At 43.3% G+C, this 18,387-nt stretch overlaps 1 protein-coding gene across 1 annotated transcript in view; it reads right to left on the bottom strand.

Moving 5' to 3' along the window:
* UST (uronyl 2-sulfotransferase) overlaps nt 1–18,387 on the bottom strand; it is a 911,106-nt gene that overhangs the window by 77,005 nt on the left and 815,714 nt on the right. The window contains exons 6-7 of the mRNA XM_086927463.1: nt 6,081–6,178; nt 3,882–4,039 (exon numbers count right to left, since the gene is read on the bottom strand). Coding sequence (XP_086783589.1) covers nt 3,882–4,039; nt 6,081–6,178 — 256 coding nt within the window. The remainder of the gene's footprint in view (nt 1–3,881; nt 4,040–6,080; nt 6,179–18,387) is intronic.

Here is an 18,387-nt window from a genome sequence, read left to right as displayed (position 1 = left end):
TTATGATGGTGTACAAAGTATGCTTTTCCACTGCGGCTTTTCCGCTGTGGAAAAGCATACGGACCTTCACTTCGGGGGCCCGTTGCGGGCCCCCTGGGTGAAGGAGGGGTGGGGGGTGCACATGGGGGGTACCTATGGTACCCCCGTGCATTTGCGTGAACAAAGTGGCAGGCACCGCGCGGTGCCTGCCGCTTTGTGCACGCAAATGCCGTGCATGCATTTTTAACATTGCGGCGGGTGCAGCTTGAAGCTGCACCCGCCGCCAAGTTAAAAATAGAGTAGGTGACCGCCACCCTGGTGGTCACATCCTAATCTGCATGGAGGGACCGCCGCTGCTCCTGCGGAAGGTCCCTCCTACTCTATGGTGGCAGACGGACTCAGGTCCGTCCGCCATCATAATCGGCCCCTTAGTTTTTTGCTAATTTGCTGCACTTGCTCATTCATTAACAACATGTTTTGTAAGAACACCTGTAATAATAGCCAGCAACACCAAACAGATAATTGTTTCAACTATTCTGTTTGCTTCCCAAGTTATTGGCACTGTCAAATAAAGCAAGTAACAGTATTGGAGGATTTAGAGACTCAGTACTTGAACTGCAAAGTTCTCAATTTTCCATAGTCTTATCTGCAACACTTAGAGCCCTATTACAGATCGTGGAGGCGAAGTGCTGACGTGTCAGCCACCGCCAGACCAGCGGTACGACTGACAGATATGACTCGGGCAGTCGAGCCACACTTACACCACCGGCTACAGTTTCCTGGCGTAGGAGCGGCGGTCAGACGCCACAATATGCTTGATGGACCGCCACGTTCCTGCCAAGCATATTACGAGTTTCCTCTCCGCCAGACCTTTCATGGTGGTTCCACAGCCATTAAAACCCTGGTGGATAAGCTCTCCTGTGCCTCAAACATATGTGGATACACACAGGGGACATAACAAGTGCCCCCTGTGTGCATGCACATAGGTTCCTGCACAGCATGGACTTTCGCGTCCATGCCATCAATGAACCTTGTGGTGCGGTTCCACTGCAGTGCCTTTTTTAATGGCACCGTCACCTTTAACCCCTTCCACACTCATGACGAGCTGGGCTCGTCATGGTGTAGCCTCCTCAAACACTGATGACGAGCCCAGCTCGTCATAAAACAATGTAATAAAAGAATTTTCAGCACAGAGGGGGAAAACGCATAGCAGCCATGGAGTTAAAAGGCTCTGGGACCGCCACACCGCCCACCTGTCAGACTACGACAAAGTATTATGACTCTATCAATGTGGCGCCCACTGTCATAGGAATCTTTAACCAAAAACTGGTCCATCTTCCTACGGCATGTAATTAAAAAATATGGGGATAAAAATATAGGTGTCACTTCACTAGCTTCATCGATTAGCTCTCAGCATACAATCTTTTCTTTTCTTAAATTCTGTTTATTGAAAAGTGTGAAGTAGAACTCAGAAGCATGTATTCGAAAATTAAAGCATATTTAAAGGTTAATAAAGTCTATGTGAATATAGAAGCAACATTGAAAATATTAAAGCATTAAGTAAATGTGAAGGAATTTGCAATTGAGGGCTAAACATGTAGATACCATCCTCAGATTAATTGGTGGGAGCAGTGGAAATACATCAAAAAGAATATACTATGCACAAAGGGTGGCCTCACTTGAACTTAGAAAAGACCCAACCTTGTTATTAAAATTAAAATGTAGGTTTTATAACTGTTTGTGAATTAGATAAAATATTTCATCATTGTGTTCATTTGTTTGATGAGTGATTGTTCCTGTATTTTTGTGTATTGTTTTGAGGTTCAAATTATCCAAATTGCATAAGTCAGCATCCCCATAGTCCAGTAATAAATGAGTGGGAGTTTACAGATTCCAATGATGATTCCTTGGTGGCCGCTCGATTTCAGAAATGATTAGGTTGAGGTCCATCAAACTGAAAAGGTTAAGAACCACTGCTGTACACCATCCTCCATTTTTTTTATGGCATCTGTATTTATTGCCATCAGGAGTGTACGTTATTGCCCATTACCATGCATAAGTGGACCTGCTTCCCCCTACGATCCTCATTCATTCTTCCATACATTAGAGGTTTGCCAGGAGAGACAGAGCCGCTGCTGGGTGCTTGTCAGAGTTATTTGCTGGGAAGTGTCTGCAAATTACATCTTGGTGCTTTACAAATGAAATGTATTAATAAATAAAGTATATGCCTAACTGTTCTTAAGGAATGTTGTCACCTCTACAGTTTTTGTTACACAATGTGGTTTCACCTTGGGGATGCCCAGCACGGGTGATCTCACAGGGAAAAACCAGGACGGGTTCCCAAGGCAAGCGCTGAGATGCCCAAGGGTACATCGAGCGCTATATAAGAACACACATACATACATACACACATACATACATATTGTCAGATGTGAATAACGAAAGTAAATATTAATGCAGATCATATTTCAACACAATGTAAATTTTCACCTCCCAGCTTCACTTATATGGCCCTTGAACTCAAAGCCTAACCCCATGCTCTTATAGTAATAAGAAAGTCAGACACAAAACTCTACATAAATGACGAATAAAGATCTCTATTATTATTTTCCTCCAGGTTTATGGAAATAGTCAATTTTACGAGAACATGCCCACACCATCAGCAATTAATCAATGTAAACATATCAGACAGTAAAGCTTAAGCCTTGTACTGTAGATTAATTATTATAATAATAATAATAATAATAATAATAATAATAATAATAATAAAAGCATTTGTTGAGTGCGTAGCTACCACAAACGGGGTGTCCCGGCGATATAGCAGACAGAGGGCAGGGAGATGACAGGTGCAGAAGCTTGTCATTCCGACTAAAGAGCCATTCACCGGATGAAGCACAGAAATGTATTAAAGGATGGGTAGCCTCACTGTACACCAAGAAGGGGAGCTTGGTCAGAGAAGGAGATCCCATGCACCCCCAGTCATGTGCTGCTCAACCTATTCCCCCACTCCGCTAAAACCAAGGTCACGGCCAGGTTCCAAGACCTAGCATATATACTAGCAAAACGTGAACTAACAAGCAAGTGGAAGGCCCCGACAGGTCCAGGGGTGGGCAATTGGAAACGCGAACTAGAGAAGTGAGTGAGCTGCAAACATAGAATGCTGCTTCGGAATGCAAAACGAGGGCAGAGGATGATTGGAGGGGGCACAGTCCTGGGGGGTGTTGGTAGACGACCTGAAGAATGTAGACCAGGAGTCTGCACCCTGCACGCCACAGACTAGATCTCGACCAGCCAGCCCCAATAGCCAAGGCCAAGAAGGGAGGGAAAGGGCGGCATGAGCAGATCATAGCACCCTAGCATCCACGGACATGGTGGTTTATAGGAGTACGTCCCACGGTTTAGACTGAAATGTGCGAGGCCCAGACCACACATATGGCGAGAGGCATGGTGGCGGGTTAGTCGGCAGCAGTGGGGGAGGGGGGAGGGGGGGGATAGTTGAGGGGGAACTGTTTGACTGTTATGTTAGAAGAGGATCTGTTACAGCTAGAACTGCATAGCGCGGCAGAAAATCACATGGCAAGAGGAGATATGGACAAGAGGCCAGATGACCAGCTGGGAAGGGCAAATCAGAAGGGTCACTGGGAATTTCAATGAATGTGATACGAATTGTGTGTGTAATGCTGATTATTAAATGCCAATAAAATATGTTTTAAAAAAAAGGGGAGCTTGGTTGTAGAAGTGTAGGATTTGTGTTGAATATGTTTTGGTGTTGTGTGCGAATGACCAGATGGGTGTCATTATCTTGTGTAGAATGGTGTGCTTAGTCCTGTGATGGCAGCAATATACATTAGTGCATCTACTATCAAGCATGTGGTGAACACCTCAATTGTATCAAAACATACCTGGATTTTTGTAGATGCTGAGGACATCTTTGAAGTAATGAGGTAAATATCTTTCCAATAGAAGAAGCACATCTTCCAGCTCTTCGAGGATCCCCACAAGCAAAAAGTTTTCATTCACATTCTGTTTCGCTCTTTCGAAGGCCCATTCACCCGGCTCTCTTTAAATACAAAAATAGCCAATTCAGGGATATTATATGTTTAAAGTAGTTAAATCAAGACACCAGTCGCACATGTTAGCTCCTTGATTCAGCTAGGAAGTACTGTAGATGCTAATACTGCATACTATTATGCAATTAAGAGAACGTAACAATCTTTACATTGTCATTTACCCATTATCAGCTTACAATTTTTAGAATGTATGAAATCATTGTATATCATAATTTATTTGTGGTATGCTGTGTAGGGCAGATCACATTTTTTAGAACAGTTCACATAGGTTTTACTGTCCATAAATAAAACCATTAAATATGCTATTCATGTTTTTTATACTTAGGAAAGCTTAAGAGTGATTGGTGGTGCAGGTCAAGCACATCAAACCATCATGACTTGTGGACTCTGTATGTATAAATTAGTAGCACAAAGCAATGGCTGGACTTACTGCAATTGCTGAATTGATGTAGGAGGTCGGAATGTAGGAATGTAGGGAGACAATTGAAGGCTTAATTGAGAGGCTGGCAAGCAAGGTACTCTATTTCAAACGTAAATGAGTACCCATTCCAGCAAACTCTTGGTGCCTGTCTTATTTAGAGACAGGTGGAACATACGTTTTTTATTGATGGTGCCCCCCATTGACAGAAAGCTTTGTCCGACAGCCTGACAGAGAAGGGTCCTTCAGAGGAAGGGTATCACACTGCCCACTATACTTAGGATATATGGTGTAATGTCCTTTTCTTCTGTCCCTTATCGCCAAGTGAAACTTGGCGGTGAGGGGCAGAAAAAAAAACAAATAATGACCCCATAAACCCTGGAAACATACATACATAATGTAATGTAAATGCAAATGTAATTTATTTATGTAAATGTAATGTAATTTATATTTATATAGTGCATTATCACCAACAGTCTCTAAGCGCTTGCTTTGGGAACCCGTCCTGGTTTTTCCCTGTGAGATAACCTGTACTGGGCTCCCCCAAGGTAAAAGCCAGGCATCCCGCCGCGGGGTCCTTAGTAGACATTAAGCAAGCTATTGCCCGGAGTTGCAGAGTGTGAACCCGTGATTCGAGCAGGCACCGAAGCGAGAATTATCGAGTCCATGGACATTTTTGGGCTCAAGACCCTGCCGCGTCGGGAATTGAACCATGGTCCCGGGCCAGACTTCTGCATCAGTTTCTGCGGCTCTAACCATTGAGCCACACTTCTCCACATACATACATATCAGAATTGATGTTCCATAAAAGATGTTAATAACGTGATACATTCAAACCTGGTGCGCTGAATTGGTTCTACAGAGCAAGGCAGTGACAGGCTACATATTGTAATGTCTGATAAACCGCAGATGAAGCCATCAATGGTGTAAATGTTATTTTTCATTCCTATCCAACAAACTAAACAATGGCAGTTCTTTATTCGATCAAAATAGATCATCGATCATCCAGTGCCCCAGAATATGTTTTTGCTAAAAGAAAAATGAACATGTTTTTGCTAGTGGTTGGTACTATATACACTTGATAAAAAGCGGAGCAGCATTTTGTACACAGGTTGTGAAGCATTCCCGTGACATATAAATGAACCCAAAAACGACAAGAAGTAGGCCTTTCCGAGATCACGTGATGTTGGCGTTGTCCCTTATATTCCTACTCGCCATTCAGTTAGCCATTTATGGGTGCAAGAGAATGGAAATGAAGTGACATCCCTGGAACCCATGTTCACCAGGATGTAGCCTGGATACAGGGATGATGTGCATTGATCATCTGTGATTCTCTTATAACAGGTATCTGATATTTAAAGGGAACTCGAAGCGAATACTGCTTTCTCCCCAAAAAATATGTACTAGAGTTGGAGGAATATGATCTATGCTATGGATGTATTACACGTCAGACAGTTTAAAGGGGGCGAAATGGCAGCTTTCAGGCAGTTTTGTAGCCAATGTATGCAATATTAACCTTGTGGTTGAAGGGAATGGGTATTTTCTTTATTTAGAAGGGAATTCTTCTTTAAGTAGAGTGTATACCCCCCAAAGTAGTAGTATTCAACACTTACCTGCATTTTGGATGCTGCCCACAAAAATAGGGTATGATGTAAAATAATCTGGGATTGGAACACTCTGCATAGTTCTCAAGAATGCACTCGTTTATATCCTAGAAAGAAAAAAAGAAAGAAAAAAGTCATGACTACCACTATGCTGCAAGCAATCACAGTATTTTTCATTTAAGTTTACTAGCTGATATGTCTGTAGGAAAATGAAGAGCTTTTCAATGTCAAATGTATCAGTGACTAACCTATTATGATGAAAGCATTTGTGCAGAATGCTGTCTTAGGAGTTCTTTCTTTTTTATGATATTATCTTTTATGCTAGGGTACCCATGACCTACCGCCCACTATAGTGCGCTGCATCATACACACTTCCTCCTCTTGCTCTTACCTAAATATCTCTCTATTAACTTACATCTCAATGGCTAAGCAGCTTTTCTTCGAGCATTTGAAGTGTGCAATTCTTTTCTTTACCATTTGTTCTTTGTCATTTTCATGCTCAACCATACAGTACAGTAAATAAACAATCTAGATCTTTGGAACAGCCCCCCTCCCCCCCCCCCAGCGCCTTGAGACCCTCACGGGTGAGTAATAAGCTCTATAAATCCCTGATTGATTGTTTGATTGAAGAGCAGAAACTGAGACCAAACAAGAATGTTTGCCAATGAAAAGGATCCAGATCCTGCACTAACAACGAAATGTCAAGTCAAGCCAAGGTCATTTGAGGTCATTTGTATTGTGCACAAATCACATCCAAGGAGTCTCATGGCGCTTGCAGACGGCTCCCAATGAAAGGCGTAAGAAGAAGTTATGTTTTTTTATATTGACCTTAAGACTGCTACACCAGTGTTGGTGTTCGAGCCTTTGATATTGTTTAGGTATGGGCTGCTCACACAATTTGGCATATCCACATTTTCTTTCCACCTCCATTCCACTTCCAGTCTCTTTGGGGAGAGGATGTAGCCTTATGGATAGAGTGGTCAACCTCAGACCTGGAGAACTGGGTTTGAGCCTTAGCAACAATGTTCAACATCCTGTGATTCTGGGCAAATCACTTAATCTACCCCTGCCTAACAAAAATGAATGTGTTCATCTGTAACAAAAATGGTGCTCATGTAAAGTGTTCTGATACCCGATGTCTCTGGTCTAGTTCGTGCTTTATAAAAAATCTAAAAAAATTGTTTTAATCTACTAAGCCTCGCTCTCTGCCTACGTTGCCAAATCTCCCATTATGTTCCCCAGCTCACCCACATGGAGAGTTAAAAGACCAGGGGCCTGATTCACATAGGTAAACTTACACTTCTCTATACGTTTATGATTGTTTGCTGTACACAAAGGAAGTTTACAAGTTGTATCTTTACGAGTGCAGAGTTCTCCACACATAAAAGCATAGGTCGTTTTATACACGTAGATTTCACATTGGTAAAGATACTACTCATAAATCCCTTTGTGAATAGCAAACAATCATAAACTTATACAAAAGGGTAGGTTTACTTTTGTGAATCAGACCATATACGCATACGTATGTACAAGTTGCAACCAATCTTCAATGTTTTTTGTTTGTATGGCGGTGGTACATATTTTATTGTATGGATTAATTGCAAACCATTCACAGTAGATGATTAACACAAGTAACAGAATAAAATTACATTTGATTAGATAAAATGGAAACATAAGAAATATCTAGATCAAGGATATTAATATGTTATTAAAATATCTCATGAAGCTGCTAAATAATTGTAACTGATAGTTAAAAATGTCATTAGACAGATGATAAGCTGATTTGATTGTCCCTAAAAACGAATAAAAAGACGTCCTTAACAGTTCTTGACTTAGCAGCCATAAGTACGTTCTACGAATTTGTAATAGTTCATGACAAATATGGATAATATGTTCTAAGTGTTCATTTGCTTGATTACAGAGACGACAATTCAGTTTTCCTTTTCCTGCATCAATCCAACTGTTTTTTACTTGTAAGATTAGGGTGTAGAGCAGTCTGAATCTTGGATAGGATTTCTTTAAGTCTGCATCGCGATTAGAATCCAGATAGTGCTGTCTGCCAGGAGTATAAGGGTCTTGGATCAGGTCTGTGTTTAAATTGTGTACGACTAACTGTATTTGTGCACAATGTCCATAGGTTCCTTGTTGTCAGTATTAACAGGAATAAACCTGTGTTCGGGAATCATATTAATTGGAATAGATACTACGCATATTTTCCTTTTCCAAGGATCCACAACTCAACCCTAAAAACTCTCAATTTGTTTAGAATGGAAATCATGTCATTAGCGCTTATGGACCAAGAGATACCTACTGTGGAGGACTGGAAGTGGGGGTCATTTCGTCGCCACCCTTGCGGATTCCTCAGCGTAAGGACGACCTCTTCCGAAGCGACTATGCCCACAGAGAACTGAACACTTGTAACCAGAAACTGCCCCAGAAAAAAAGCTACCAATTGAACTAAAGGCCAAAGCAGAAAAAGCCTTAATGAGACTGAAGTCCAGCACCCAATACATAGATAGCACTGAGGCACTAGACAAGACAGGAATATTTCCAAACAGACAAAACATTTCTGGGACAAAAACAGAAACGAGTGGGAAGAACCTGCACATTAATGGACCAAAGCTTTATAAAGTATAGTCTAACTACTGAAACTAACCTCTTCTGTTTGTAAATGTGAGTGCCTACTTGCTCTTGGCTTGGCCGATTGTTCCTGCAGGTTTCCAGGGTTGGAGCCTCAATGAGGCAGGTAGTGCACAAAATAACCACCTCATTGCATTCTGTTAGGGGAATGACAATAATCGCTAAACTGCACCCCCACCATCAGTGACTCAGTAAAATCACTAGGCATCACACTTGACTCTATTTAAACATGGAAGCCCACATACGAGCTGCAAGGAAAAATGCTAACTTACATCTGATAAGAAAACTAAAACACTTCATACAGCTAGGTGACCTTAAAACAGTGGTTCAATTGCTAGCACTCTTATGACTGGATTATTGGAAGGCAACACTCATAGGTCTTTTCAGCATAGCCCCAATGAAAGCAACAATAAATGCAGCAGCAAGATTGTTAACAAGGACATGTCGGTAAGACCCCAACTCACCATCAATCAGAACCCGATACTGGCTCCCAGTTGAAAGCTAGGAGCCAACTGAAGGAGGCTTGCATAACACACAAAGCTCTTCATAACTCTGGTCCTCAATACATGGTGAATAGAATCAAGCTTTCAGGAGGCAGAAGGAATTCAGGAAGTGCCAAATCCCTAATCCTGGAACAACCCAAATTCAAAAAAAGGAAAACACACGGATGCACTTTCGCTGGATCTGGTCCAAAAATATGGAACTCCCTACCACCCTCAACGAGAGCAATGACCTCACTCAGGCTTTTCTAGAAGGAAGTTAAAGCTATACTACTAGAAAAGCATCTGCCTTGAGCGAATAATTTTGAAACTGTGATTCACCCTATTTTATACTGCATCCTATTGTTCTATACTTTGCACTATGAACTCCACGCCGAATATCATATGTGAGAGGTGTTTCAATGTACTGCAACCCTCTTCAGCTGGCTCGTTGTATAGCGCTCTGATACTGTGATGGTCATGATCACGCTTTATAAAACATAATAAATAAATACCATCTGTTTGTGGGGGGAAGTAGTATAAGAATTTATACTCCATTTATATTCACTTTAGGGAGACCTAAAAATGTGTCTATTAAAATGTCATCATACTAATACAGATGTCTGCACTTCATTTTCCCTAAGTGCATTAGCTTGAAAAAGTTGATTTTGAAATGACGATAAGTGCACAGTAAAGCTGCCAATAAGGCTGTACTCCTCTCAAAAGCAGCTTGCAGTACAACAACCGTTGTACAATAGAACAATATCTTACTGAAATTATGTAATAAACATGTGTGACCCTGAAATCACTAGCGGTCTCGGGTAAAACATATCAAGGAACATGGGTTCCTAATTAGTATAATATGATTAAATGTAATTTAAAAAAAAAGAAGGGTACGCAGTTCCTTAGTGGTATATTAACCAAAATATTGTGCTCTAGGTGGTGAGAAGGAAAGGGGATTCCTCCTGTCGGAACTAAAGGCCTCACACACCCAGCAAGCTAGGTGTCATGCTTCATCATATGAGTCTGCTCCTCCTCGGGCCGGCGCTGCAATGCCCGACGGGCTCTCATAGAGGGGCTCTTTGTCGGAGATCTTCTGTTCCTTGCCGTCTGGGTGCCGTGAGTGTGAGGGGCCAAAGTGTGTGTAGATATGGGGAGGGAATGTTAAAACAGGTAAGGGAGTCCTCTGTATTCACTTTTAATCTGAGAGGCACCCAACTTGACTAAAAGCAAAGGGGGGGGGGACTATTTTGTTATAATGTGACAAAACTTGCGCTCTTCCCAATGATGGTCAACATGTTTCTCGCCACAGTAATGTCAGGATCTGATCAGGGGCGATTCTTCAGGACCGAGTGAAATACAAACACTATCTACATAAAATTTGGGTGGTGAGGTGCTGTGCTACCTACCATTTACTGACAAAACACAACAGTACCCATCAGCACCACAACTAAATATCCTACAATAAATGTGTAGAAACGTCCTTGTCACACGTTACCACCACCAGAATCCTTTTTTTCATAATAAGATGATGAAATGTATTTGGAGCAAGAACTTCCTTAACTCAAAAATGAAGAACATAAAGTAATGCCACACTAAAATGTTTTGTGATGCGACTCACATGCCTACTGAACAACGTTCTTGGAAATTATTATAAAAATATGTTCTCAACAGATGCATGACTGTCTTCAAGAATCCAAATGTGAACTGACAACTAAGCTAAGCTGCAGCTTCTGAGAGTTTCTTCAAGAGAGGCCACCATTAGGCAATTGTCCCAAGACACTAAGAACTGCCAGGTACCTATTCAATGCTGCCTCATATGATTAACCTGCCTCCAATATGTAAAGATTTTTTGCCTCACAAGACATACAGCACAGAAACAGTTTTGAGTAGGGCAGGACTGGAAACCAAAAGCATACCTGGCAAATTTTGACAGACTAGCCCCCACACTCATGTAGCAAGTGAGTGCAGCGAGTGAGCCTGACCAATGCAAGGAGAGTTTGGAGGTCTTGCACCAAGACATTTTGGAAAAAATTGCAACTATTGTGGATTTTCTGTAACATTTTTAGTTATCAAACCTTGTCCAATCATTTAATGGATGGATGGATGGAGATTGGAGACAGGATTGCAGGGCCCAATGAATGATTAGTTGGATGGTGAGAAGTAGGTAGATAGATTCATTCAAGAATGGATGACAATGAATAAAGACGTTTAGCTATGTGGAGCAAATGGTCTAAATGCACTGACCAAGGGTGGGTGGCCTGGTTTGCATTTTAGCGTCTGCACTAAAGCATTACCCTCCCCAAACACTACTACCACCAATCCCTATGAAACATGCATAGTCTGGATGTATTTAACACAATTCACAGATTTAGCACCTCAAAGGATTAAACACACAGCATTAAGCTTTAATCGAAAATGTGAGAGAAAATGAGATAACCATGTACTGCCTGAATTGTACAAAAATCATGCACCAATCCCCGCTTCAAGTTGACGACAATGTGTGATCCTAGGTGTTATTCACAGTGACTCCTGTTCCTTCTATATCACATGAGATCACCTTGAAATACATCAGTTTGGGATGAATGTTGCATAAAAGCAAAAAACTATCATCTATCTTTGATAAGAAGCTAGGCCAGGTAGAAGGGACAAAAGACAGCGGGGCATATTATCAAGCCTGGGCGATAAAATTATCGGCGCATTATTGGCAGGAAACTGCCGATAAAGTGGCGATAATGGGCTTGATAATATGCTCAATGGAATTCCAATCGAAGCTCATGTTAAATGTGAAGGACATCTAACATGAGCTTCGATTGGAATTCCATAGAGTATATTATCAAGCCCATTATCGCCACTTTATCAGCAGTTTCCTGCGGATAAAGCAGTGATAATTTTATCGCCCAGGCTTGATAATATGCCCCATTGTTCCTCTTGGTTCACTAATAGCATCGCTGTCAGGGCATGAATGTTTTTAAATTAATGATTAGAGTCTGTCATTTCTAACAAAATCCACTTAATGCAATTGTTTAAGGTAATGTACTAAACTAAAATGCTTTGCAAAAATCATATTGTAAAGAAATTCACTTGAACTTCAATTGTGAAGAGTCTTTTTTCATATATGTGTTGGACTCTAACCCAAGTAAAAGCTGACCCCTCACCCCCTCCGCTCCCAAAACCCAATGGTTAGAGTTGCTCATGGCGACCCTGCAGGAGAAAGGAACCACCAAATGCAAAAATACATGATTTTGAAGAATGCTTAAAAAACATATGTAGAAAGTGTGCTGTGTTGTGTGTCTCACTGAAGGAGCATACAATATGTTATATGACAGTTCAATGCTGACTGACTAAACCAGGGAGATGTATGTACCTACATAAGGACATGCCTCCTTCTGCAAATAAATACTAATTGTAGCTGTGAAGCATGCAAAGTCTTTCAAAGCAGTGACCTTTGTGTGCCAAATATATAAAAAAATTAAAACACATAATTTACAAATGTATGAAATGCGTATACAATATGTATATCCCATTGCCTCTGGTTAGCATTGCTGCACATGTATGACTGGGATATTCTATGGACACCCAGGGAGATGACTTAAACCTATGCTAATTCAACTATTCAATTTACTAAACACACCATACTTGCATTTATGAGCTTTCAATAAACAAAGTAGTCTAATCTGGGAGTTGTAGTAATCCTTCCCTTCAGTTATTGAAATGGTTCCTGATAACAATTAGGTATTAAATAAAAGATAAGAGGTGCATGGTGTTCTGCCAGCTGCAGTGATGAATGCCAACCGCAAAAAAGAACAGATGGTGGACAGAACGCTGAACAAATCAAGCATTTACCCAGTCACAGATCTGAGTGTAATCCATCTTTTGTTGCTCACCACGCCACCCCAGTACCTAGCCAAAAGCTAATCAGTCTTGACCCAGCTCCTCATGGGAACTGTTGAGGCCTGAACTGCATGGCCAGGTCCTCCCTGGACCAGAAACAAGTAACGGGTCTTCCCAGACGTGGGTCCCATGCTCACCATGCCATCACAGCCAAGTTATCCTGGCTGATTAGGGGTGATACCCCGAAATAGGTCCCAGGAAGCCTGTTTCTGGTTCAGGGAGGAACTGGACTCGCAGCTCGGGCTGGATTGTTCCATGGGGAGCAGGGCCAAGACGTATTTGCATATGGATGGGTCCAAACTGGTGTGGTCTGATGAGCTAAAAACAATGGGCTTAGACCGAGATCTCTGTACTGGGGTGAGTGTTTGACATTGTTCAGCATTTCGTCCACCATGTGTTCATTTTGCATTTGTTGCCCTAAGTGGGACGGGTATCACAAGACGTGGGTCCTGTGCTCACTACACCACCACAGCCAAGCTATTCTGGCTGATGAGGGGGGATAAAGTGAAACCAGTCCTGGGATGCTTCTTTCTGGTTCAGGGCGGACTTGGGCTGGAATTTTGGGCTGTACAGTTCCCATTGGGTGTATGGCCAAGACTGATTTGCATATGGCTGGGTTCAAACTGGATTGGCGTGGTGAGCAAAAGAACAATGGCTTTAGGCCTAGATTTCTGTCCTAGGGGTGAGTGTTTGACATTGCTCAGCATTCCGTCCAGGCCCGGTTCTAGAGGGTGGGCCGGGTGGGCCGGGCCCACCCAAACTTTGGCCTGGCCCACCCAAACATAACCCTTGGCCCTGGCAGTGACGTCAGCAAGGCCAGCAGAATATGGCCACTGCAAGTTAAAACGTTCTTCGAACGTTATCTTTCTTTAGGAGTTGCGTGATTGGGCCTGGGCTCGCACCCCCAATCACGCATCTCCTATTAGGCAGGTGGGCTGTGTCCCCGCCGACTCGTGCAGGTACATTAGGGGCACTGCGAAGGGGACAAAGCCTTTCGTTGGAACTGGATTTGTGGATAATTAATTCTTTTCTGCTGGTAAAGAGGAGTTTGTTTTGCTTTTTCGTTTTCCTGACCTCTTGAGCTGTTTGTTTAACCGATCCGTCTGTGACAGAGTTCGTAAGGAGCAGGTAAGAGAATGTGTGGCTATTGTGTTTTTTAAATCTGTGAGAAAGACATACTTAGAACGCCGTGTTTATTTCATTGTCATTTACATCGTGTGTTTAAATCGTTGGTATCATTCATGAGTGGTTCTGCAAGGATGCACGACAACTAAATGTCCAAATTACCTTGGGGATTGTTGATCTTGCTGGAGAGCGTTCTTTTTTTGGTTTGTAGTATTTAAATGCAATAGAACTGTAGTTAACGTGGATAGCTCAGTGGGTTACTGCCTTTGTCACAGAGATCCCTTGATACATAGGACAGTGTGATCAAAGACGTGTATACAAACCAGAATGGTATAATTATATTTTTTGTTTGATTGCTAGTTAGTTCGAATTTTCCCAGTATTTCATTATTCTAATGTTGCAATACAGAGTTTGGGCAGATATCATTTCTAATCAGTACAGCCAACCACTGGGGTATGCTTTAAATCCTGTGTTTGTGGTTCTCCAGACCCAACCCTCTTAATACATATTGCCCAGCAGCATGGATGAGATGTGATTCCTACACCTGGTAATCTTCATTAGCTTATGTGACATTCCCTATAGGCTGATTTGGATACTTTTATGAATCATTGTGTCTGCATAATGTGTGTGTGATGTACAGTACTGTGATACCCTACACTACGAGTAGCGCTATACAAGAAATAAAATGCATATGAGAGAGGGGCTATGGAGTGATGATGGGCTCTGTTGGAGGGTGGCAATGAGGGAATCCGAGGGGGCATCATGAGGGGTGGAGATACAGAGAGATGGAAGGCACGGTGGAGGTTGTTTGTGAGGGAGTCTGAAGAGGAGGTCATGGGGGAGGGGCTTTGGAGTGATGAGGGGCACTGGTGGAGGGTAATAGGGAGGGAGTCTGAGGAGGAGGTCATGAGGGGAAGAGGCTACGGAGAGATGAAGGCCAGTGTTGGAGGATGGCAATGAGGGAATCCGAGGAGGGGGAGGTCATGGGGAGGAGCTACGGAGAGATGAGGGGCACTGGTCGAGGGTGGTAGTGGGGGAGTCTGGGAGGAGGTCATGAGGGGCACTGGTGGAGGTTGGTAGTGGGGGAGTCTGAGGAGGCGGTCATGAGGGGGGTTGCTTTGGAGTGATGGGCACTGGTGGAGGGTGGTAGGGAGGGAGTCTTAGGAGGAGGTCATGAGGCAGAGGAGCTTTGGAGTGATGAGGGGCACTGGTGAAGGGTGGTAGGGAGGGAGTCTGAGGAGGAGGTAATGGGGAGGGGCTATGGAGCGCTGAGGGGCACTGGTGGAAGGTGGTAGGGAGGGAGTCTGAGGAGGAGGTCATGAGGGGAAGAGGCTACGGAGAGATGAAGGCCAGTGTTGGAGGATGGCAATGAGGGAATCAGAGGAAGGGGAGGTCATGGGGAGGAGCTACGGAGTGATGAGGGGCACTGGTGGAGGGTGGTAGTGGGGGAGTCTGGGAGGAGGGTGGCAATGAGGGAATCCGATGAGGTCATGGGGGAGGTGCTTTGGAGCGATGAGGGACACTGGTGGAGGGTGGCAGTGAGGGACTCAGGAGGAGGTCAATGGGGGGAGGGGTTATGGAGCGATGAGGGGCACTGGTGGAGGGTATTTGTGTGGGAGTCTGAGGAGGTGGTCATGGGGAGGGGCTTTGGAGTGATGAGGGACACTGGTGGGGGGCAGGTAGGGAGGGAGTCTGATGAGGAGGTCATGACTGAAAGGGGCTAAGGAGAGATGAAGTGCACTGTTGGAGGGTGGTAGTAAAGTTGTCTATCGAGTAAAAGGTCAGTGGTGGGACACCAATAAATACTTTTGCACCGGCGCTATAATAGACCCTGTAATGTTTTTGCTTATTTAATTAGCAGTTGGGTCATTAGGGCCACTGTGTAACATAGCTTAAAGTGTGTGCTAATTATATTTACTCTTATATTCAGGGTTTTCAGTTTGAAGGTTATTTTACAAATCTTTTTAGTGGGATTATGGAGAATGAAACCAGGTGGTGCCTGATATGGGGCTGGGGACCAAGGTTAGCTGTGAGTTAAGGTGCACGGTAGAGAGATTGTAGAAAATTGATGATCAGGCCTGGAAGGGAGTGTACTGCAGAGTCTGGGGTCAGATGGAGGTAATAATGAAGAGAGATTCTCTCTGAAGGCTGGCAACGAGGCAGGCTGAGTAGTGTTACTTGCCTGATACTCCCACCTCAGAAACCTCCTCTGCCCATCAAAAGGACCTTACATGGGATCAAAACACTTTTTGAGAGTGTTAACAATTAGAAAGAGATTTGGAAAATAATGGAGGGCCCTGAATCTCCTGTTATCCCCTTCTATCACACGCAGGAGTACAGTTTTTTTTATTTGTAGGCTACCTCCAGAAGCGACACATTGAGCCCGCAGTGGCCCACCCAAATGCGCCCTTGGCCCACCCAAACAAAAATTCCTGGAGCCGGGCCTGATTCCGTCCATCATTTGCTCTTGTTGCAAATGCGAACACAGGGCTCATGGCTGGCAGTCTACGGGCGAAATTGCTAGGCTGCTGTTCCTCTGCCCCATTGGTGCTTGCCCTCTGTGCATAAACAGTTTTCTGTGCAGGTAGACGCGTGGCTGTCCATCCATTTACATTGCTTTAAGTCTCCAGGAAACAAAAATACACAAAATGTTGTGGGGACTAATTTCATTGCTCGAAGCAAAACTAGTCAAATTTTTGCAGCAGTGATGTTTTTCCAATGTGGTACTAACGATAACAGAAAAACAGAGAGGAGCCCTGCAAGACGTTTGCACGTCGACCTCTAAACTGCTTCTGATAGGCTCGATACTACTTGAGATTGTGTGGGACAGCATCGTCATTCAATGCAAGAAAAAATAGCGACCACTGCTTCGAATGACAGGCATATTACGAACATGTTCTTTTAGGAAGTTATAGTGAAATGTAGCAGATTTTTTTAAAAAATGAGATTAATCTAAACGGCGGGAGCAGGAGGGGCAGTGCTGTAGCATTGTGGAGTACAAATCAAGATATCTGCACTAACTGTATTCATTCGTCCTAACAATAATTCGCCACTAGGGGTCAGACTTTAGCCACAGACCTCTGCCTGCATGCACGCTATCATTCAGTTGCCAAATGAACATCTCCACTGTTTTAATTCATTACTGGGAGCTATAAACAACAGACTTTATGCTGTCAAACAGAATGGCGTGTTTTTAATGCAGTTGCGCAACTTTATCTGTTATTTGGTCCGTTGAAGCAGAATAACATTTAGACTCTTTTCAACATTATTAGCAGCTTGGCGGATTAATCAGCGAAACAGTGAGATTGTATGAGATTTCGGGACGAAATGTAGCTGTTTAACCTCAGGACTGCATTATTCCAACCTACCGCCACAAAAAAACAAGCACTGGAAAAGCCAATATGTCTGGCAGCCCACCATCACAAAAAACAACCGTTGGCAAAGCCAAAAGGTTTGGGATTGGATTCCAGTCTTTTGACCTTGTCAATGATTGTTCTGGTCTCTCAAAGCTTTTAGGGAGCTTTATTTTTGAAAAGCTGGTGGACACTCGCCAATTTAAAAAATAAAGAAGAAATTTGCTAAAAGCTAAAATATTTCTGGGGAGTCATAAATCACGTTTTGCCGTGGGAGTCCATGATACTGAAGATAACTACTTTGTGTTGACGAGCTTTTTGCGAAAGAACGGAATGCCATCACTCACAGTAAAGTTAGCCAATGGCTGAAGTGACTGATCCATTGCCATATACTGCATACTGAAGTGGGTGGAAGAAAAAGCTGATCCGGTATAAGGCTCCTCTGAAATAGAGGTGGGAGAGCTCCTGAGTTTCTGCTAGTGGAGTCTCAGCATGCTCCACCAGTAAAAACCCTTTGTGGCTGTCCATGTGCCACAGGCTTGCCAGAGACAGTTGTGATGACCCTGCCTTAATCTGGGCGTGGCTTCTGTCACTGTATTTCCCCTGATAGGGGCCGCCATGCACCACTGACCATGCTTATGATAGTGTGTTTCTTGCCAGTAAGGCAGGATCTAGGCGAGAATGGACATGGCGGGCATCAGGCGTTTCCCCAGGAGGCTGGAAGGGTGGGGGCTGATTTTGCACTGGTGAGGGCTGGTTTTGTTACTGGGGGTCGGTTTTGCAGCAGTGCTGCAATATCGGCCCCCAGTAACAAAAGCAGCAATA

Source organism: Lissotriton vulgaris, chromosome 6 (assembly GCF_964263255.1).
Source record: "Lissotriton vulgaris chromosome 6, aLisVul1.2, whole genome shotgun sequence".
In the NCBI taxonomy this organism is placed as follows: Eukaryota; Metazoa; Chordata; class Amphibia; order Caudata; family Salamandridae; genus Lissotriton; species Lissotriton vulgaris.
This window is presented reverse-complemented; position numbering and strand designations above follow the sequence as displayed.